Source organism: Chroicocephalus ridibundus, chromosome Z (assembly GCF_963924245.1).
Source record: "Chroicocephalus ridibundus chromosome Z, bChrRid1.1, whole genome shotgun sequence".
Lineage (NCBI taxonomy): Eukaryota > Metazoa > Chordata > Aves > Charadriiformes > Laridae > Chroicocephalus > Chroicocephalus ridibundus.
Window position 1 is genome coordinate 34,980,919 of NC_086316.1, and position 24,081 is coordinate 35,004,999.

General features: G+C 41.1%; 1 protein-coding gene across 2 annotated transcripts in view; it reads right to left on the reverse strand.

Moving 5' to 3' along the window:
- Nucleotides 1–1,069: 1,069 nt before the first annotated feature.
- SHB (SH2 domain containing adaptor protein B) overlaps nucleotides 1,070–24,081 on the reverse strand; it is a 69,951-nt gene continuing 46,939 nt past the window's right edge. Inside the window, exons 4-7 of one of the 2 annotated variants that reach the window (XM_063319956.1) lie at nucleotides 16,969–17,140; nucleotides 12,492–12,611; nucleotides 11,239–11,374; nucleotides 1,070–3,937 (exon numbers count right to left, since the gene is read on the reverse strand). In XM_063319956.1, coding sequence (XP_063176026.1) covers nucleotides 3,845–3,937; nucleotides 11,239–11,374; nucleotides 12,492–12,611; nucleotides 16,969–17,140 — 521 coding nt within the window. In that variant the 3' untranslated portion in view covers nucleotides 1,070–3,844. The remainder of the gene's footprint in view (nucleotides 3,938–11,238; nucleotides 11,375–12,491; nucleotides 12,612–16,968; nucleotides 17,141–24,081) is intronic. The other variant, XM_063319955.1, reaches the window with a different exon arrangement.

A 24,081-nucleotide genomic window follows, 5' to 3' on the forward strand; every position in this document is an offset into this window, starting at 1 on the left:
TCATTCCCTTCCACCCTTGCTCAGACCAGGAGTGCAGACAGGTCTGTTTCATTTCTATTTTGTTTTTTCCCCTGTCCAAGGAGCCAGTGCAGCAGCCTGTTGGGTGGGGTTTATTTATTTATTTATTTAAACAAGCATTAAGAGCTCGCTTGTTCTGTTCAGGCACCACCCTAGGTACTACCTGAGGACAGCACAAATAACGAACAGCAGCAGAGGACCAACTGAGTACCCCAGAGTGTAGCTCAATAGTGCAGCAGGGTGAATATGAAATCACAGGCTGGATGAAAGATGGCATGTGCAGCCTCCACCAACATTGCCACACAGTGTTTGTATCGCCAACTTGAGACAATGACAGCAAGAAAAAGGGCAAATACTGAACCTTATTGGGATGGCGAGGAGCAGCACATAAATGTGTCATCCTCCAAGCAGCAACCAGTTTTCCTCAGAGCATAGTCTCAGGCCATGTTCTTTGAGAAGCTGGAAATGTGTTTTGGACTTTTGCACTTAGGAGAGCTCTGCACTTTTCATCCCGGCTCTAAAGACTTAATTTCAGAGTCAGAGAATAAACTATTATTACCAAGTACAGAACCCACGGTGATGACTGTACTTCCACAAACCTTAACATTTTTTCCAACAATGTCAGGAGCTGTGAGATGTAATCTTGGCCACTAAAACTCTCCTACCCATCATACAGATGTTCACAGCTCAGAGGCTTTCATCACGCTGTGAAATACTTATCAAAATAGAAGTCTGCAACATGCGATTCACTGGTGTTATGCTGTAAACAGCAATAACTGGATTCCTTGAGCACCTCAAGGAATTGGACAGCAATGTCATTCACACATGCACCCGTGTTGTTTTGGCACAGCCCTTGCAAAGGTGCACAGGGCAGAACTGAGCTGTATGATTTTTCAGACTCCAAACCAGATTATAGCCTAATGATTATTTTCACTACACAATTAAGACACAGAAACACAAGTTGTTCTTAAAGGCTGCTTCAACTATTGGCTGCTCAAGATAATCTGAGCAAACTTTGACAATTAGAGGAAGAAAAGGGAGAAGTTTACGATTTTTTTTAAAATAAACTTTTAATGTGCTATATAGGCATGATCGCTACGAGATCTTCCACCTATATGCAATACTACACACTGCAACACACCACATTTTCACTGTACATTAAAAATTCTGGGCAGAATATTCCTTCATTGGAAAAATATCATACAATCACTTAAATAAACAAAGACAACATTACAGTGCAAACAAAATCCTGGTTTTATTTATTTTGCAATTACTGAATACTTTCTAGAAGTCCTTTTAAAAAATAATCGGAAAAAACTTTCCACAGACAACCAACATTTTCTGAGATGATTTCCTCTTGCTGAACCAAGAACCCATCTGATCCTTGAAGCTGTAATAAAGTGTATACACATTTGTATGATGCGTATTGACCTGATTTGTATGAAGCAAGGGATCCCAACCCGAAATCCGCAGGCAGCAATAAAGTGGCACCTGCTGGCTTCAGCTGACTTTCAATCAGGCCCATGACAAGAAAGTTTTGGTACAACAGTTATCCCCATAAGCTAAGCACAATGTGCTTAGAGAAGCCTGTCAAGGCCTTGGTTAACGATGCTGTTGGTTTCTACTGGTAATTGCTGTTAGAGAGAGTAGGGGCTTTTCCGTTACAGAAGAAGAGGCCATAGAACAGCAACAATTCTCAAAAATGCACTTCAACATGCAAAAGAAGAAATATGATATATTCCTGCCCCAAGGGGTGTTATGGAGTTGCCAGAGCCCACACAGGCAAAGACTCAGCAGCAGGTGCAATCTGATTCCTAATCTCTGCGAGCTCTGCCACCTTCATGAACTCCTACTCTGGTGAGAGAAGAATATGTTAACTTAAATGTGCCTGTACGCTCTTGCCGATTGGATGATGTTAGGAGGAGAATGAAGAGTCTGCAAAGATTTTAGGGAAATAAAAAGGGTATGTAGACGACTACATGAAAAAGGGTGTGTTTGGTTTCACTTGCAGAGGAGTGTTGTCTCTTTGTACTGCATTGTGCCACACTTCTCTCAGAAAACCAGTAAGAAGCAATTCCAACACAGCTTCAAATTCTGTGTGAGACAGGGACAGTTTGACCCACTACTGTCACTGCACATAATGGCACTGGGTTCCTCACATATGTGTGATCCCCTCCTGTTCAAACTGTGTCGGATGTCATATAAAGAACAAGGCAGGCTTAAAAGGAGGCAGAACTTTCATCACCAATGACATTATATGGGAAATCCTTGAGGTTCTTATCAGATTAGACAACACAATGAAGCACTACTTTTACAGACAGTAAGTGGTTATTCTATTACAATTTTCAGATTTGCATTTCTTTCTAAGCATACATAAAAGGGAGTAGTAGGTAAGAAAGCTGAATTAAATAACACATAATTTCACAGTCCTGTTGCAGTCTGTAAAATACATAAACTGCATATAACCAGTTTGCTGCTATAACAGCTGATGGGTTATTGCACAACATTCTAGACATAGGTGGGAGATGGCACAATGTGAAGACTACCAGGCTATCAATTCCCCAGTTCCACTTTTTGCACAATTATATTTTTTTCACTTTTCCCATTAAATAAGCACGCAGAGCACGTAGAAAATCTCTCTGCAGTTGACGGGCACTGAATTGGCGGGACTAAGGTACAGAGCAGCTTCTGGAGTGCTTCTGGCTGACAGTGACTGAAATACAGCAGGAGGCTTCTGCTCATAGTGAAAATAAACACTGGCCAGAAGGTACGTGTCAAGGGACCATATTTTAAGAATGCCTTGGTACACCAGAAAAACAAATTCTGCTCTGCTACATACCCCAGTTCTCATTTATGCAACTGCAAGAGCCATCTTATGGAAAGTGACACACACTTGTTAGTCTTCTACTTCAGTAAGACAACTGTTTGACCAACCTCATGCATAAATACTAACCCACATATTAAAATGACTCATTCTCAACTACTTAAAACATTATGGTGTAACTGCCCCAAACAAGAAGCTGCCTGTGTCTATGAATGAAACTTGAAAATGAAGACAGTATCCCCTTAAGAGATTAGTGTACCAAAAAAGATAAAAATATATAACAAACTACTTTTTAATTACATTCCCTGTTCATAAATAATTAACAATGATTTGCTCTCACAAAATTATTTTAAGATTGTGTGCCTAGTAGTTCAACATTTGACTACCCCAAAAAACTGCATTAAAAAAAACCAAAACCCACCAAGCTAAGTGACCAGAGCTACAAAGACTTGCCTGCTAGGCAGCTCCTTCTCAGGTCCACCAAGAACACCCTGGGGTGCCTCAGAGTCAGGTTACTCTTTCACATGCAGAAGTTTCTCAGGGTAGTAAGACAATAAAAGTCGCTGGTGTTTTACTGCTGAGTAGAACTTGTCGATTCTTCTCAAAACACTGAGAAAGAACTTTCATTAGGAAGTACTTTTACTCACAGAGAAGCTCTGTGGAAGGTTATCTGTTCTGCTTGCACTAAAATAAGATTTCTTTCTCTTATGTAGAAGCACAGTTCTAGAGGCATGCTGCAGCATAAGACTCTATACACACAGTCCCATACACAACTGCAGAGTGCCCATGTTCCCAAGAATAAAGGCTGCCGCTCTCCATCACAGACTCAAGCACTGAATTCCGGCAATGAATTATGTGCAACCCAGCTTACTTCTCACCTCCCATCCACAGGAAGGGGTGAGACTAGATTATTAGAGAGTCCGCACAGCCACAGGGTAGAGCAGTGACAAGTGTTCTGCCCCTTTGATGGGCAGCTTTTTTGTGGTGTAGTAGTGGATGACTTCAGGAACACTGTCGAAGGGAGGGCTGTTCTGACCCAAGATGTATTTCTCTTTGGTTTTCGTCAGTTTCATGTGCATAAAACCTTGGCTGCTCCTGCAAGGAAAGCAAAGTGTTAGTTCATGCTTGTGCATAGGGAAGAGGGTAGCAGCACCACAACAGGCTCTCCTTCATGACATAGGGGAATGCAGGAGAACAAAATGCAAGTAGTTGCTGGGTGACAGGCCAAGACTGTGGCCAGACTCTGATGGACAGTGACTGCAAGCTGCAAACCCCCATGGACAGTCTAACACAAAGGCAGCCTAAACCCATATTGTTTTCACCACCTGTGCTGCATGGATACAGGTGCAAGGCTGGCTTACCCTGGAATTGATCCAGATGTGTGCCAGAGGAAAACCCCTTTCCTGTCCCCCCCAGTGTTTTCCTGTGAACATTCACTTTTCACTACAGCAAATCATTATTCTGGACCAAAAGGTATCATTGATTTTGGCCTGTCAGAAGTCTGAGGCTCTCTTCATAGACACATAGGCAGGCCATAAGCAGGTGAGGAAAGGTCTGTCCTGTCCTGTCCCATGGATACCTCAGGACATACCACACACCCATCCCACCCTTGCAGCAACTGCCCAGAACATGGCTATGTGCAGAACCTGGTGGCTTCAGCCAGAAAAACTTCCTCAGATGAGCCCATTCCCAAGATTAATGGCATAAAGACTTTCACCTGCACTGTACTGAGCAAAGGCTGCTATCCTGCAGCCCTTCTACAGGCAGAAACCAGTCAGTGACTTCCAAACCAGAAGCATTCTATTCTTAGATGACCTGCCTGCCTGCGCAGTATGCTGCCTCTTTGAGGAAAGGCTCATGATTATACAGGTAGGAAAAGAGAGGCATGGTAACTGCCCTGTCTGTTGCCACAAAAGCAACCCATCCAATATAAGTGCAAGGTCCTGAACCTGGGTCATGGCAATCCCAGGCACAAATACAGGTTGGGCGGAGAATGGACTGAGAGCAGTCCTGAGGAGGAGGACTTGGGGGTGTTGGTGGATGAGAAACTCAACATGAGCCAGCAATGTGTGCTTGCAGCCCAGAAACCAAACTGCATGCTGGGCCGCATCAAAAGAAGTATGGCCAGCACGTCGAGGGAGGTGATTCTCCCCCTCTACTCTGCTCTGGTGAGACCCCACCTGGAGTACTGCATCCAGCTCTGGAGTCTCAGCACAAGAAGGACACGGACCTGTTGGAGAGGGTCCAGCAGAGGGCCATGAAGATGATCAGAGGGTTGGAGCACCTGTGCTATGAGGACAGGCTGAGAGATTTGGGGTTGTTCAGCCTGGAGAAGAGAAGGCTCCGGGGAGACCTTATAGTGGCCTTCCAGTACCTGAAGGGGGCTTACAGGAAGGATGGTGAGGGGCTCTTTATCAGGGATTGGAGTGATAGGACAAGAAGTAACGGTTTTAAACTGAAAGAGGGGAGATTTAGATTAGATATTAGGAAGAAATTCTTTACTGTGAGTGTGGTGAGGCACTGGAACAGGTTGCCCAGAGAAGTTGTGGATGCCCCATCCCTGGAAGTGTTCAAAGCCAGGTTGGATGGGGCTTTGAGCAACCTGGTCTAGTGGGAGGTGTCCCTGCCCAGGGCAGGGGTGTTGGAACCAGAAGATCTTTAAGGTCACTTCCAACCCAAACCATTCTGTGATTCTATAATGCCACTCTGACTGGTAGCACCCACACTGCCATATAATACAGTAGGTGGTAGAGCTGACCTCATCTTTTCCCAGCAGTGACCCTTCAGTGTCTTCTCTCTTTAGCATGTCATGTAGGCTATCTTAAGTTTGTACAGTTTAGACAGAAGAAAACAAGAGCAAAGGACAGCTCCACACCTCAAGATGTTAAAATGAGGCCTAGAGGCTTTTTACAGCTTGCTAACTTTACAGCTCCCTAACTTTCTGGCTCAAAACCATTGTTTCCTCCAAGTCTGTTCAGGGACAAAGACAGCAGTGTTAAAACTGCAGTCAGTCTATGTCAGCAAAGAAACCCAGTCTAAGATGACACAGAAAGCTACGGCAGGAAAACAAATCATGCCATATTAAAAGCAGCTCCTCTGAAAACTGCCATTTTCTAGTTAGCACGAGCAGCACTTACTTTGGAAGTGCCTGTAGCACAATCAAGCTCATATCTTTCAGATTTGTTCAACAATTCTCTCAAACTTTCTGGTGAGCACAAACCACCACAGGCACTGCAATTACAGCTTTACATGCTTAAAATCTTGCTCTAAACGTGAATTTCTCAGTGGAAAAAAATCTCTTTTGTATCATGATTGCTTTCTAAATTATTTCCTTTAAACAGGGGTGGCATCTTTAAATATTATGAAGAGAGATGTATTGTTCCCTTCCTTTGGTTCACTATCCATCTGCTCATTTAGCCATTGAAAGCTGACTGCCTAAGACTAACAAACCTGGAGATTTTATTTGCACATAGCTTTTTTGTTAAAACCAACTGTTAACCAGGATCTTTGTGGAACATCCCAGATGATTCAACTGTCAGATGGCCATTGGCAGATGAGGTTATCTTCATTCAGTCATTAGTCATCTTCATTCTCAGCTACCTCTTCTGATTATTAAGCGACATCCCTAACAGCCTTCAGTCCAACAACCCCATTTTCTTTTCAATGCAGTATGTTGGAAAACTGGGAGGAAATGAATGACCATCTAACCTAGCATTTTGACTGCTGAAAAGCAGTTATTTCCCAACTCCATGCTATCTCATGTCCTATCTCCTTTGTATCTTCTCCCCTTCAGCGAACGTGGTGTTTCTTCACCTTTTAGAATTAGACCAGGTCAAAACGTAGAGTTTCCCTTTTGCAGGTCTTCCTCTTAGTAGTGTTTTGTGGCTGCTTTGAAATGGATGTGGATTTTATTGTTGTTTCTTGTGGAATAATAATTCCATAAAAAAATCACATCCCACTATATTGGGGATGTATGTATTCTGTTTTTCCTCGTTCTCATGTATTTCTGGTTTTTTTTTGGTTCTCCTAAAAAAATCGGAGTTACTTTCATTAGGTAAAACCCAGTCTGAATGGAAAGGTCTCAGAAATGGATTTCAGAGGTCATTTTGTGTGAGGAAGAGCAGAGGTGGCAACTGGGAGCTGTGTAAAAGTGACCTCAAAGCTTTGCGGTGTCAAGCATGCCAATTTTCTGTTCACAAAGGAGAACTGAGAGGCAAGAACATTCAGTCAGTGAACTGATTCTACTGACTGTTAAGTGTTTGAGCCAATTGTTATCACCACGTTGTTAATGATGGGCTGAGTTCTAATTTCTATCCATGCTACTTCTCTGGATGTCCAGAACTCTTTAAATTGAGCATTATTCCAGGCTTACTGGTGGATGAAAACAAAGTCATACTTTCAAATACTTTCCTCCTTCACTCCCTTCAAGTCTCCTTTTAGTTTCCGAAAGTTACATTGTGAATCTGTTATCTGCCTTCCTTGTTCCAACTAAACCAACTGAGCTGTCACTAGTTGCAGCTAGAAATATCAAACCAAATATTTCTCATCTTCTAAAATGAACAACAAATTAAGTTGGAAGAAAGTCATCTTCGCACCTTGAAACCATGCCCCTGAATTATGCACTTCCAGGTGTATAGGATTCGAAACTCTTCACATCTACACTACGGATCCCTGTGCTGCCTCCCCCTCCCCATTTGTTCTTGAAGTCTGTCTTACAGTCTACCCTCTTCTGGTCTGGTATGCCTGGACTCATTGAGAACCAGTGCCTATTAGTAACTGGCAAGGGCAGAATGCATCTACACTTATTTAACAGCACTATTGCTGCTAGACCAGTGACTAGGACTGAGAGAGAACAGAGAGAACTGTTCAGAAAGGAATCCGGAAGTTGTACTCCTCCCTCCTCTCCTCCAAACCATTTCAATCTAAGCTCGGATTTTAGGCAGTGAGATTACTGAAATTTCAGGTAGCTATAAGGAAAAAACCTCATGGTTAACTGGTTGTAAATCAGTTTCTGATTAGTTCTCTTGAGCACTGTGAAGTCTACCTGAACAAGTACAAGCAGAACATATGCCTGATAGTGAGTAGTCCTGGTTTTGGAATACCAGTATCTCAGCTCTTTCAACAGCAACAACTATTGGAACCTGCCAGGCCCAAGGTTTTCAAAGAGCAGAACCTAAATGGCAATCCCAAATTCAGATATGTGAACACTGATGAAAGACAGTGCCTTGGAGAGATCAGACATACGCATTTTACAAGAGAAGATGCTGGGACCTGATCTGTCATGTGATATTGTTACTATGAATTCTGAATGTCACTATCATTTCTTAAATGTTGCAATAATTCTTTGCCAGGTTTTGTGTTCAAATGAGGGAAAACAGTAACAAAACAGTGCCACTACAGACAATATTCACTCCTTTCTTTACTTATTGCAACCATTCCCATGAGTTTCAAATATAGAACAGGAGAATTCCTAGTTGCTAATCCCTGCACCAAATTGCTTTGGAACTCTGAAGCACAGATGTTTACACAGATATAATAATTGCCATGTGACTAATAGTCACACCTCATTTAAGATGTTTTGCAACACAACCATAAAACCAAGTGACTTTGAATTACAGCTTTCCGACATATTTTCCTTCAGTTTTCAAAACCTGATGAGGATGTGAAAGGAATTGTGCAGACAGTACATCAGACTGCTTTTTTTTATCTTATGCCTGAAGTGTGATGTAAAACCATTCAAGAAATATTAATTAGATGTTAAGTCTAGTATTTTTTTCCATACAATGTTAATGGCTTTGAAACATCATTCATGTTCATGATCAGAAAAATAGGCCAAGCCTTCTGAACGCTGTTTTTAGGAACAGATTTTGTCAAAACAGTTTTTTATGCATTCATTTTGATGAAATGTCACTTGGGCAAGGAAAGATGTAACAATGTTGCAGTAACATAAGAAAAAAAAAAACATTCTAGCAATGTAGGATACACATATTGTGTTGCTTTGTTTTTCCATTCTGAAATGCCTTTCCATTTCAAAATTTTATTTTACATTATATGCCATCACTTTGAAGAAAACCTACAATGTTTCATGATCAAAACCTATAATGTTTCATACTAACCTACAACAACAAAGAAATAAATTAAAATCTCCTCTGAAAAAGAAAAACTCATTTCTTTTCCCACAGATGAATGATTACTTTGAAAAGTCCTTTACTGGAGATTTCAGAGGCTGACCTGTCCATCGCTTTTCCTGCCTCAGCTCTGCTTTTTCAAGCACAGAATATCTGTGCTTGACATCTGTGCTATATCTGACAGCAACTGTCTCCATGGTACAATAAACAATGTGTCTTCCCCCCTGTTAGCAAGGGCTAGCAGTGCCCATTTGCAACAGCATCCAACATGTGATTGAAGACTACTCTATTGAACCCAGGCTCCATTCTCTATAACCAATTCCCATCTACTGCTTTGAAGGCAGTAAGGACGTTTAGCTTGCTGGAGTTCTGCAGAAGTGACAGAATCCTTGCTGTCTGCTAACAGCCAGGTCCTTATTATTACTTTTAGGCCAACAGCAGACTAGTAATGCACTTCTAAATACTTCTATTCAACTGCTGATTTAGCAAGCCATCAGAAATCCCACTGCCTCTTTATATATTATATTGACAGGAAGAAACTCATATTTTTTTACAATATCACAACAGTACTTTCCAAGAATATATTACGTGTTTTAAATCAATGAAAATGTACAAGTTCTAGCATTAATCCAAAAACCAGAACCACCCAAAGTCTATGTTCTCAGCTTGGGAAAACAGAACCTCTTCTACAGATCAATCCTGCATCTCCATGATGACAAAAAACTTTGCTTGCAGTTCCCTTTGCTATTTGGGGAAAAAACCAAATGCCTGTTTATGAATCCATAGGATCAGTATGTCAGTAGACAACATCATCTCTGAATTCAGCTCTGTTCTTCCTCCCATGGCAATGATTATGCAGAAATTACCTGACAGAGCAGAAAGCAAAGTCCATTACTGGTTTTACTCACAGTTTGCACATTTAGTTGACTTGTGAAATAATGATAATCTAGAATTTAGAACAGCCACTTTCCCTGAAATTGAAATGAGAGTCAGTAAATGAAGCGGTGCAGGCATGGTACACACTGCTGCAAAGAGCCTTGGGAAGGGGAAATCCTGACTGAAAGAATTAGCTACTAGAGCTCAGCAGGTGGCTGGTCTTCTTTGAGCAAGACTGAAACATTATTATGTTTCAATCCCATACTGAGATGTTGTTCTATTGTTATATCAGGAAGGCAGCTCTATGAGCTTGATGTGCAGTGAAGTCATTGCTGAGCACCTAAAACACGCTTAGAAGTGAGAGATGGCTCTCCTCTTCCCTTTGCACTTCTGCTTCTGCTTCTTTGACCAGCCTGCTTGCTGGTAGAGGACAGACCGAATATAAGGAGCTCTCAACTAGGCATTTCAATGGCACCCAGAGACTGGGAGCCCTGGTCACAACACAGTTACCGGGAGTACGGATATCCAATTTTTACCCAGCCTTATGCAATGAAAACTGCGTTTAAGGAAAGAGTGGGAGGGTATGAGTGAGCCAAATACCTACAACCCTGAAGGAATACAGGGAAGAGGAAACAGAAGGAACAATGCAGGGCTGCTGGAGGAGAGTGCACAGCTGCCCTCAGACCTTTGGGGATCACTTTGTTCTGGAAAGGTAAAACATATTCATTCCGTCTTTTGCTATGGAGAATTTAAACAATGGTGACAAGAAGTCCCAGCTCTCTGCATCACAATCCATAGAAAGATGCTTTTTGCCTCAAACGCTTGTCATCAACAATAACAATTCCTTATTTCTAACTGAGATGAGCACCACATGAATCTGTACATCATAAAGACCTCCTTTGATGCCCTAGAGGTGGCCAATTAACATGCAGTTAATTTTCCTTGGGGTAAACTAGGGTATCTCAAAATAACAGATGTTGACACAAGCAACTTAAACCACCCTGATGAATGTTTTATCTACAGATGCATTTTAATTTGGTAACAAAGCAACTCAGATGCTTGTTTCTTACATTTGGAACAGTCATTTTGGAGTTCGAACCAAACAAACAACTCATTTGCAAACCTGGAAAAAAAGAAAATTGATCACCGGCTAATGGACAGGACATGAATTCTAACTGCAATACCATGAGTTCAAGAGGATTATGTGAGCTTTAGAGGGGCCACAGGAGAACAGTCGTCATCACAGGGTATACAGGATTAACAGACTGCATCAAGATGTCAGAGTCAGCGCTAGTTTTGACAAATGTATGGCAGAAGAGCTGAAGAGTAGTACAAGAATCTTATGCTCCAGAAAACACAGATTGGAGAAGGTCAGTCATTCAGCTACCTTACCATAGTGTGTTTCCAGAACAGACCGATGAAGAAACCATGTAAAAGCCAAACTGGCAGGAGTAATGCTTGTGAAAAAGGTAAGTAGGCCTGTGTCCCAGACTTACTTGGAAGGGCAGATTCCACATCAGACCCTATCCTGTGAGAAGGAAAGAAAGGAAACAATTCTCTTTGCACTTGTACTGCCTATACCAAGGTCAAGGAGCTTCTTTTTCTCCTGCAAGGAAAACCTGGAAATTTTCCTTTGCTGGAAAAGCAAGTGAGCTTATGTCCCTGCCCACAGCAGAAGTGTTGGACTAGATGATCTTTGAAAGTCCCTTCCAACCCAAACTATCCTATGATTCTGTTCTATGCTATGTTGAAGCCAGCATCTGTAACATACCCTAATCAGCCTAAGGTAGGTGAGGCAAGTTCAAAGCAGCACTAAGACTGGAACAATGCTCATTTCCTAATTCTGTAGATATTTCATCCTTGATCCTGGACATTTTACTTTCAAGAGTTGTAGCAATACTGTACATCTCTACCACAGTGTCCTGGTTCCAGCGGGGATAGGGTTAATTTTCCCTGGTATTCCATGCCATGTGAGCCATGCCCACCCTGAGCTGCTGGGGGAGGGGGCGGGAAGTCCCTGCTCGGAGCGGGCTGGGGTGAGTGGCGGGTGAGCAGCGGGGAGCGGTGGTTCCGTAATCGTGTTTGTATATGCCTCTATCCGTGTTATTGTTGTTGTTTGCTTGATCCCTTTGCTGTTCTGTTAAACTGCCTTTGTCTCAACCCAAGAGTTTTGCCTTTTCTTACGATTCTTCCCGTATTGGGAAGGCCCGAGTGAGTGGCACGTGGCTCTTTGTTGCCGTCTGAGGCCAAACCACGAGACACAGTAAACCACACAAAGCCTTCCTTCCGTGTAAGAAGCCAAAGGAATAAAATCCTCAAACAATACAATTGCTTATTCAGCCTGAAGCAGAAGTAGCAGGAGCATTTCAAATCAGAACCAGAAAAAAAATAATCCAAGTTTATTTAGTTGAATGGGCATCAAGTGAAGACTAAAAAGCTCTTAACATCCCCTAATCGCAAGGTCCTAATTGAGTGACTGTCACTATACGCCATGCAGAGTCATGCAGACTGACAGTCTCAAATTCTCTCGGTGCCCTTCTGAGCTGAACCCGTGCAGCAATAGACGGGATCTTTTTTCTCTTCTTGCTCTATAGAAGTTATGGCTTAGAAATTGCATTTATTATGTTTTACTGACAAGTACTTACTTCAGTGAAAGAGAATAGTCATGCTTGCTTGTTTGACTATTTCTTACAAGGTAGCTACACTCTTTACATAAACGTAACAGGTTTTCAGCATCTGTCCGACTGATTGCTCCATGATACCATCTAGGAAAAAGCAGAGAGATTAATACACATACATGTTCCACCTCATACTCCTCTCAATACTTTGTTTCTTTAAGGTATCAATAATGGTTAATATCACATGAATATCTTTAAGATCTAACATATTATGGATAAAAAGCACATTGCTTGCATTATCTGAAGTTAACTTGGAGGGCTGTAGTTCCTGTCAGCTGAAGGAAAAAAAACAGATCAGGAGAGGATACAATAGTATTGGTGTACATATTTATGCAAGAAATTCCCACTCAGAGCAACACATTATAATCTCTATCTTGCAAGTAGTAGATCCACAACATACATATTTACTCTATTTCATCCCTATGATACAAAATAACAAAAATAAAACAATCAAAAGCAAACAAAAATAAAATCACATCTGAAGAATATGAACAGTTGATAGTAGAAAAGTTTTGCTAAAATAAATCTTTGAGAAAGAAGGAAAGTGATGAAGTGTGAAGATCTGTAACAAAGACACTTGCTCTAAACTCAGCTTTGACAAATCAGAGTGCTTTAAGCAAATCTCTGGTGGGTCTGTGGAGCGGGTGTGATAAATTCAGGGAAGAAAGGAAATGGGGAGAGGAGAGGTGGGTCCTTCACTAAACTGACCACTACAACTAAAGAACATCCTCAGCACATGCTGCTTTGTATCAGCAATTAAAATCTCACAGTAACGCTTTGACCCTTCCCCCAGGTTTCCCAAGCAATGTAATATGCCTGGCCCTGCACTGGGTCATTTACATCTCTGAGGAAGATGTTTCCCTGCCATTGCCAGATGCACTTTGAAGCACAATGTGACACTACCATGCCTGCAGTATAATGCTTCGTCAGAAGTGCTCTCTGTTATTACCAGGAACTGTCATCAGCCTTGTGGAAAAAATTTTTCTTCCATTTGTTCTAATTTTATTTCTCTGCTGAACTCACTCTAACGGAGATGTTCCAACTAAAAAGTAAGTGAATAAAGACCAGGCAGATCCCTTTGACAGAAGTCATGCTCTTAACTAATTTGTGTTAATGTCAGTTCCATTGTCAAATCTGATGAATATGCTAAACAAAAGTTGGTGCTGAAATTAAAAATTCATTGTGTGCCTGGTTACAACCAAAGTCTGCATTAGAGAAAGCTAAAAAGAGGGTTGTACTATTGTATATTCAAGACAGACTAGAAAGGGAGGCCCCAACAGCTCCATCACTTCACAAATAAAATAAAGACACAGATGCCAATGTTTTCAGGTTGTGTTTTCCTTATCTCCCATTATTTGCTGCTGAAGGATATTTCTCAACAAGCAATTTAAAGACTGGGTTGTCTTCTGAGAGTAAGGGAAGAATATTAACACAAAGTGTAAATCAGAAAATGGATTTGGGAGAGTCTAAAAATTATTCCTATTAGCTATAAATATTTTTTCTTCCTTTTCTCCCCAAAGGGACAAATAAAACCAAATTAAATATGATGCAGCCAAAACCAGGGAGATACCCTGGACTCTGATATTCAGAGGAAAGTATTTAATATATTCTTCAGATCTGGTGTTCCCCAGTTGGCAGAGAAGTTCATGGAAAAGGAATGCAGGGCTGTCTCCAGGAAGCAAAACCTGCTTTTAAGAGTTGGAAAAAAACCAGCGAAGTATGAAGACAACTGCTGATGGGAAAACATCTGATTCAGAAGTGATGCCTGGAAGCTGTTTTGGCTGAGAGTAAACAACAGTATCCGGAAGTGTAATTGCTTATGAATCATATGCCCATGTAAATGGGACACTCGGATTGCTCCTGTTCCAGCTAGCTAGAAAGATAAGCATAGTGCTATAATCAGCTTAAAGTTCCTGACCAATTTCCTGTTTCAACTGTATTGGGTCTGTTTGCCTTGGGTGTGTCTATTTTTTAAATATCAACATACATGTATTTGTGCGAAAAGGTCAAAGATTCAAATGTCAATGATGTGATCACAAAATAGTTAAATGACAACTTGTGAAAGATACTGGTACCAAAGCATGGGACATAAAAACCTGAAGACGTGCATGACTTCTAAGATATCCTGGAAAACATAGTCACACAACGCAAACCTGAAAGCAAAATTCAAACATAATCACACATTCAACCTCTATCAGGATCTCCTCCCAAGATTGAAAGCATCCTGATTGTGGTTTATAGAACGTTCTTCCTGACGTCCCTTACTTTCTCAATGCTCAGGTTTCAGCCACTAAAGTGGCCACAGCTTCACTGAAGACAGGACAGCTGCATCAACTATACAGTAAGTATAATCAGTTACTACAGCTCATATAATGCACAACAGTACCCTCTTTCTGAATTGGTCAGAGCAAAACAGGAAGTCACCAGATCTTGCGTATAAGGCTGGGAGGAATTCACTTTCAGTAAGATGATGGAAACAACAGAATACACTTTATTCTTTTCACTGTTATTGAGGAAATGAAACAAATTCATTCAATTCCCCTGGGTCCGTGCATTAGTAAGTTCATAGTTACAGATTCCTTAATCACAAGCAACTAAATGTATTTTCTTGATATATTATCATACCTTGGTATTTTTGCCTGTTTGGGAAACTTAACCTATCTATGCACTTGTCAACTCGCATGCACCCTTTCCTATAGATCTTTTACTCCTTTCTACAAAAACAGATCAATTTTTGTAGACAAAGATGGAATAGTTTGACATTGCTGTGGAAAGTTAGAATGCTACTAAAACTTGAGCAGTTTGAATTATTATGAATAATAATAATAATAATAAGGTAAAAAACAATAACACCCAATAATCTAAGGTACAATAAATCTAAACTCTTCCATTTTCTGACACATTATTAACTGTGCATTCATTTCAAATCTGATCCTGCATAATAAAGAATCAAAAAGAATCTCTTGCGATTAACATTTGAATAATGAAAGGAAGCAAAACTAGCTCTGCAGTTTTCAGTTATTATCAATTGCAGTTACATATAACTGCAGTTATACTACAAGACAGAACTACACAACAATATATTTAAGAGTCAAAAGTCAATTAATGGATGCTCAATTTCCTGCAGTATTTTAGATGTACTTTTTGAGGCTATGGTGGGCTGGAACTACCCAAATCTGAGCACCAAATTTTACAGTCAAATTTGTAGCCTTCTAATAGTTTACCTATCAGTATCAGTGAGTGATTTCACAATAGTAGTTGGTATTTCCTCTGTTGGAGATAAGTCTACAATCTGTCAATAAGCAGAAGGTTCAAAGGCTGAGGTTAATTGGATGGAATATGACACCATGCAGTTGATTTTATTCTCTGTTTCAATTTAAGTTTCCAAATATTGCATGTAAAAACAGAATGTCAAAGAAAAAGGAATTTCTGGAACTACCTTCTCTCAGATGCAACTGACAGAGGCAATTCTCTCCTACTGAGGATCTGAAATGCAAAAGGATTGCTAATCCTCTCAATACTGCTAGCATTCAGGAACAAAGTATTCCCATAAAAAACACGCTCACATCCATGCTAAATTATGCCCTCCCTCTCCTGTGAAAATAAATTCTGCATCTAACTTAGAATGACAGTGTCTGGAATGGGACTGCCTTCAGGGATTCAAGACACAGCTTCCTCATTTTACTGTGTGAATCCATTGGCTTCTCAAATATCTGTGTAAATTGCTCCACAAGAAGATTTTTCTTTCTTTGTGTAAGAGGGGATTCTGTCCCCTTCTATGAGGCTGCACTTTTGGTATGATACAGGGACAGTGGGTCATTCTGTCATGCAACCAGCCTGTCCAAATGGTTCAAGGAAGGGGTAACAATGAGGCAGGACAGAGGCCACCCTCGTGGATACCAGACATTCACTCCAGGGAATTTCCCCAGAACTTGAGTTTGGAGCTGACAAAATTGCCTCTAAATATCACCCTCAAGTTTGACACCACTAGAGTAGAAATAACAGTCTCTTTTCTGAAAGCTTTGTAAGTGGTTTTTTAAGTGTCTTCCTGGAGCAGCATTACTGCCAGATGCAAGGCACGTCTGAGGTACTAGAAACATGCCATAAATATATGGAATTGGAATTTGTGCCATTTTAAAGCGCAATTTGTATATATGCGATTGATATACACCCTAATGCAATGTAGTCAACACGGCTGAAAGTGGAATAACTGCACATACTTGGCAAATAAAATTCAGTGTTCCCGAGATGACTTTCCTGTTTAACTCTATTTTGACTCCCATAAAAGTTACTTACACTTTACAGAATAAGAATAGTTTTTTGTGAGCACTAACACAGGGGATACTGAGGAGGGAGGGGGAGGTGGACAGCAGGATCTGGGACATTTCCTGCTCCTGTAAGTGGGGAGGCAAAGAGCTAGAAATCAATTACTGTGCTTACTTACATCTGCTTTTCCAGTTGAATAGTTGGATCTATTCTCTCTCCCAGGATCCCACAAAATTCTGGACTGCCATGTTTGATGGGTTTAAAGCCTCCTCCAGGTGCTCTTAACTGCCTGCGCTGGTCATTTGAGGGACAAGGAGATGCTTGCCGTTTCTCACTTCCATTAAATTGGGCTGCAAGATACACAATAATTACCTCTCCAGGCAAGGTTAACAAGGACTAAAATAGTTGTAGCACTTAGAGAGGTTTCACACTTCTCAGGGAGAATAAACATGCACCCGGTAGCATGAAGATGTAGTGGTCTATCTGCAAAGCTATATGTATCAGGTAAAGGCGTTACTTACTATATAAATATGGTCCTAAAACTCTCCTGCTTTTCCAGTAACAAAACCCACAGTCTTCTAAACCTTTTTACAATAATTAGTGCTCATCTTAACATTTGATACTTTCTTCCCTTAGAGATGATACTGTTAAATATGTAACAGTAACAAAGACTGGCTTTCAGTCACCTGCCGTAATTACAACAACAAACAAGTTGTAATTGTTTGTTGAATGTAAGAACATCTAGCTTGCCTCAGTTTATGTGGAATCATCCTAACAGTGGTCTGGGCGTAAATCCAGACAGCTAACGCTCATCTATCCACATCAGAACTACTGTCAAGCAGCAATGAATAAAAACTGTATCCACTTATACAATGCTGGCACAAAGCTTTTGTCTTGAAACACTATGGTACAAAATGATGAAAAGGGAAAATGGCATTTGTTAGTTTCTCTCACAAATTATATTACTCCAAGAAAAGCAATACAACTTATTTTGCAAAGCTGTAATATCTTAGTGCATTGCAACATCTGTGGCAAAGCACATACTAATGACGCCAGCATTCTCATCCTGCATTTACTACACTTACACTTGCAGATTCTACATATCTATAATTTCAAACTATTAAAGGACAGAATACCAACAGAAACAGTGAAAGGAGCCACCCATAGCATCTTCCTGACTTTCACTGCCTTCTATGGTTTGTTTCTTCATCAAAACAGCTCCCAGCTGCAGATGGATTATTGTTTTGAGGTCATCTAGCGGGGACCAGGCAGAAAAAAATTTCACCGTATCAGAAGGCAAACATCACAATGCACACAAACACACACAGTGCAAGCAGCTCCTCTGTGATTTTCAACAACAAATTCAAAGAAAAAGTTATAAGGACAACTAAAGAGACTCCCTACAACAGCATGCATTTAGAACTCAACTTACTATAACACACAGACAGTCAGGCATGTGGCTAGTAGTACTTGCTGTTTTAAAGCAACTCCATGCAACAGGTAGACAGCTGTAGTGTTCAAAAAGATAATGCATACAGAGCAGAGATGTGTTGGGACACGGGAAATGTTTTGGAGCATTTTTTTGTTATTTTTATATTCTTTCCTCAAGGGGCTTAGGACACTTCCAAATTTCCCCTCTACTCATAGAAAGTAAGCAAAAGTTATTGCAAAAATTGGCCAAATGTTTTTAATAATATTCTGAAGTATGCATGGCAGAAATATGCTGATTATTTCTTAAAATTGAAACTCTGATTTAACCTCATTACTGGATAATGAAAGCTGATTAGCATAACAAGGAGAAACATTTCATGTGTGTACTTGCCAGTGACATACATATATGAACAGCATTGTTATTTCAACTATAAGAAAAACACCTGGATGTAATTTGGGAACTCTCTGAAAACTGGTAAACTTAATGTAAGCTTCTGACCAAACAACATCTTTCAGACACCAAAAAAATAATTTCACAAAACACACATGAAACTCAGTTCTGACAGTAAACAATAATATCTTTACAACATGATGGTTAGAAGCAGGATGTGTTCTCCAAAAATAGCACAAAGTTAAATTTCAGATGGTTTTGAATGTTTTCTCTGTCTGAAAAGCTCAGGCATGTCTCTGGACTCCTGCCCTATTTCTTTTTTTGCAAATTAAATTGGCAGGAAGAAGCAGTCTGAAAGGGATATCCAGGCAGATTAGACTGGCAAGTGCAATACGCAGCCAGGCATCAACCCATGCAATGTTGTTATCAGGACTGAGTTTCAGCTGCTATAAACACCCTCTAAACCAAAGCTCTAGCGTATACAGTGAAGGTTCAGAAGCTCAATTACATGCAGCCGGGATTGTAAAGTTTTTTACTGTTATGGTACTTCTGTTTACATAGCCTTTACAGTTATGGAACTGACTGCATACCTGACCCTTCCTCACTCTCCATGTGGCCTCTTTTCCTCTGCCCTGTGGCTGGTACCATACCCCTCTGGTGGCGGCATGCCAGAACTCCCTTGCTTCGAGCCCCCCAGGGTCCTAGGCACCAGTTTTCTGTGCAACGGCAGTTGCAGCCAGCAGAGATGACCAAGTTTGGCATCTACAGATCCTCCTTCAAGAAGTTCACAATCAGTGCTGAAAACTTGTACTAGATGGCCCTCTTCATAACGGAGGGCCACTTATTTTGTGAAGCAATGCTATGATGGGGTCTACAGACTTCACATACATTTCCTTTACCCAAAGGTTTGCTATCCCCACGTGACAGCCTGGAAAGGCCTGATTTCTCACACATACAGTAAGTCAGAAAGCACAACACACATCTCAGCAGTCAGTACAATACTTCTCCACTGCAAACCTTCCACTGCTTCAAACTTAAAAGTTGGACTTCTTCTTTCTCTATTTTAAACATTTATAATTTTTAGGAGTTAGATTACATATAGAGACACCAGATGAGACAGCAGCTTGAATTTATGCTTGAGCCAATCCTTACGCAATCCTTTGTAACAAATAACCAGGTAATGAAAACATACCTTGTTATAATGAGTGACAGATGCAATCAAAGGAATCTAATTAATCTCAAAAATGTTTACTCTCCTAGCATTTTAAAACAGAACACCGCATGCTGAACCCACAAGGAATTCAACCATATCATAATACTTTTTAATTAAACTTCTTTTTAGCCTCTTACTTCTGTAAAATAATATGTTAATTTAGTGTGCTTTCATAAGAGTTAACCACATAATACTTGGAAGAATATTTTCACATAGGATAGGCCAATCATAAAATCTCATATTGGATGTATTGTGCCTTATTAATTTACAGTTACACGTAGACAAACCAAAAACTACAGATGAAGAAAACAATTGCTAAAACTTAGATTATTTTTTTTAAATCAACACTCAAAAAAACTATTTCAGAATTTACCTGATAAAGACCAAAAAAGTGGGCTTGAATACGATTACAGAACTCAAAGACATAACAAACACCAAATGAGTTGTGCACAAAAAGGTATGCAGTAGAAACTAATACATTTGTTCTTTGTATTCGATGAATTAAAAATCAGCCATTTCATGTAATATGCGCAATACATGAAGAACAAGGTCTAAGATTTCCATATGCACCCATATGACTCTTAAAACAATAACTTTTAATACTAATAATTCCATTTCTGTGTCTGCGGTATTACTAATTTAAAAATCTGCAAAGTGTGACCTCACTGCAGACAGATGTGTACTGGTCCCACAGTTTGTATCTCAGTTTTGCTAAAGAATGAATTTTTTGGTTTAGGTATTTTGCATACTTTGAAAGGAAAATTACTTCTGGGAGCACACAATCACCATCCTTGTGTGGGAAGCTCACAATAACTCTGATATTACTCTTAGCCATCGGAAAATTATCAAAACTAGTATGTAAAGACAACCTCAACTCACAGAATCCCTGTACTATGCTAAACCACAGAAACAAGCTGCAAAGAGATAAATAGTCCTAAAGAATTCCACCTTTGAAGACTTAAGTGTCACCTGCTCAGCATTTCTTCCCCCCTGCTCTTTCACCTTCAAACAAAATATGCTTTTCTCAAAAGTAGCTCTACCCCCAAACTGTCCAAGAATACAAACAAGAATGGCTGAACATGCCTCCAGTCAAGTAAACACTGGACAAGTTGGCAAAAAAAACTGGAAGCCTTTCAGTTAACACAGTCAGTTCCTTGCAGGAGCTCTTCGACAGAAATCTGTAGTCACTGTAGACATTCCCAGACATTCCCCGTGGCATCTGGCCTAGCCCAGGGGGCTAGAAGGATGGGGATGAGTGAGGAAGCACATCATCCTTCTTCCTTGTGGGCGGAAATGCACACACAGCTAAAAGGAGAGGGTCTTGGGTGATAGGGAGCAGGTGTCTGAAGGTGGGAGAAGAGAAATTCCAAGGAGACAGAAGAAGGTAACAGTGGGACCAGGTGTCAGGTAGGAAGATGAATGAGCGAGTCTAGACATAGATGCAGTTCTGTGGGACAAAACAAAGGGGAAAAGAAAACCACAAACAAAAGAAAGAAAGCTGGGCAAGTAGTAGACATCATGGCAAAGGGAAAACGGTGGAAAACCCTCCAGAGTCTGGAATGGAGAATACAGAAACTCCACGGAAAACAATGCACAGACCAGCTTAAGACACACCGCAAATCCACTTCTTGTGGCTCTTCACATCCCTATACGTCCTGTGGGACATGCTTGTGGATTCTTCCAGGTAGCAGACATCTTACCTCTACAACAGAGTTACTGTGGATCATGCTGCTGTGTAGTAAGGCACACCTGTCAGGAGATGCAGACTACACATATGCTCTAGACAAAGGCAACACTGCTGCCATCATAGGCACACATGAAAAGGCAGGGAAGTATCTACTGAACTGGGGCAGACACGCATGCCATAGCATAAACCCAAGCAGAAGGATTTACAGACGTACGCCAGACTGATATTCAACTTGTGCAAAACAGCCATTGTGGCCCTGGAAACCTAGTGATACATGTCTCTGCTGATTAGCCTGTCTTGACACACAATAGATAACCCAAATCATAGCCAGGATCTCACAGCCAGGCAATCTCCCAGCATAAGCCTTGCAAGCATTTTAATTGGTCCAGCAAAAGCAGATGAGCCAGCTCAGGTAAACCCAAAACAAAGCTTGCTTCCACCAGGTAGAGCTCAGCAGCAGAACTGTGTATCCTACTAAAAGTCACACAAGCAGATTAGACTTTTCTGTTCATGCTCTTTAGGGAAAGAGACTACTTTACCTGCACAGCATCCAGCAGAACTGGATGCTGGCTTAGATCCAGGCTTGAAAGAACTATCAGCATATGCTTAATAAGAAAGTGGCTGAGCCTGGAACTCTGCAAGATTATTAGCAGCTCACATGCCATAGCAAACCATGCTGCCAGGAAGCGGAAATCAGCTTTCTCTAACCTCCTCCTCTGTTCCATAGGAACCCAATAAGAGGAAAGGTGATGCTGAGCAACAGGTTTCTTTTTAAGTAACTGCTTCAGATTCATCCATGCACCTCTTGGTCCCACCCACATTGCACAGGATGCATGCTGCAAATATCAGCTTGGCTTGGAAACAAACACAAATCACCCACAACCTAAATGAAGCAGAGAGGCGGAATCACTCTCACAACAGATCACCACTGCTCTACTCCACTGTCCTAGAAAATAATCACATTTCTGTCACCCACATCCACCTACCTATTAGGGGATTATGACAGAAACACCCAAGAAGGGTATTGTCACAACAGGCTCTGTTTACAGAACAGTAGCCCACTATAGCTGTGGAGAGAAGTCGCTTCTCATTTCTGAAGTGTGGCAATATCATGGTACAGAGAATTGCAAAAACATAGAATAAGTCAGGTGGAAAGGGACTGTGGGTGGTGTCTAGTCCAACCTGCTCAAGGCAGGGTCTGCTATGTGATCAGATCAGGTTGTTCAGAACTTTATCCGGTCATCTCTTCACACAGGATGAAAAAACATGAAGATGGAGACTGCAAGAGCAAGTCAATTGGAACTGGACAATTGGTTCCAATGCTTGACTGTCCTTGCAGAGGTAAGAAAAAATTCCTCATATCAAGTCAGAACCTCTCCTGATTCAACTTATGTCTCATCTTTCCATCATACAACCTGCTCATTTGGGAAGAACCTAGCCCCATCTTCTTGAAGATCTCCTCATAGACATTGGAAAGCTGCTATTACATCCACTCAAAGATGTCTCTTCTCCAGGCTAAGCAAGCCCAGTTCTCTCAGCATCTCCTCACAAGTCATGTGCTGCAGTTCCCTGTCATTTTGGTGGCTCTCTGCTGACATCAACATTTATCAACATCCTTCTGGCATCAGAATACTGGACGCAGCATTACACTTGTTGTCCAAGAAATGTGAAGTAAGGAGGAACAGTCACTTAGCTTGATCTACTGGCTATGCTCCTGTTCACACAGGCCAGGATGCTGCTAGCCTTCATCACTGCTGGGGAGGAGCACTGCTAGACACATTTAGTCCACTTTCCCCCAGGCCTCCTTAAGCCCTTTCCAGCAAAGCCGTAACCCAGCAACTCAATGAATCCCTGGTCCATATCATTGCAAAGGGTTAGTCTGCTCCAGATGCAGGTCTTTGAGTTTGTCCTGGTTGGATTTTGTAAGCTTGTTGTCAGCCCATTTCTCCAGCCTGTCCAGGTACCTCTGAATGGCAGCTCTGCACACACACACACTCCCCACCATTTGATATAATTCCAAACTTTATGAGATACATTTCTCCTCCTCCTCCTCTGGGTTACTGACAAAGATGCTAAACAGGAAGAGTTCCAGAACAGATCCCCTGAGGAATCACTCTTGTAACGAGACTCCAGGAAACATATGAATCACTTAGCACTATCCATTGAAGTCAAGACCCTGACAGATTTTCGTGCAACTAGTAGTCCACCTATCTAGGCTATAGCATTCCAAACCAGGTAACACAGCTGATGCCACAGCACAACATGCTGGAGGCTAAAGTCAACGTAGATGACATCTACTGCTCTCCTTCCATTAACAGATCCAGCAGTTTCAATGCAGAAAGCAAACAGGTTTATCAAGCAGGATTTACCCGGAGTAAATGCACGCTGACTACTAATCATTGCACTCAGGCTTCTTCCAGGCTCCCTCCCAGAGCTGCATCTCTTTTCTACCCTCCTTATCCCCACAACCATTACCACACACATTTCTCCTTCTCAAGCTTTCTGCCACACTGACTCCTAAAAAGGAAGGGGAACAACCCTACTTCTAGACACAACTTTTCACTAGAAC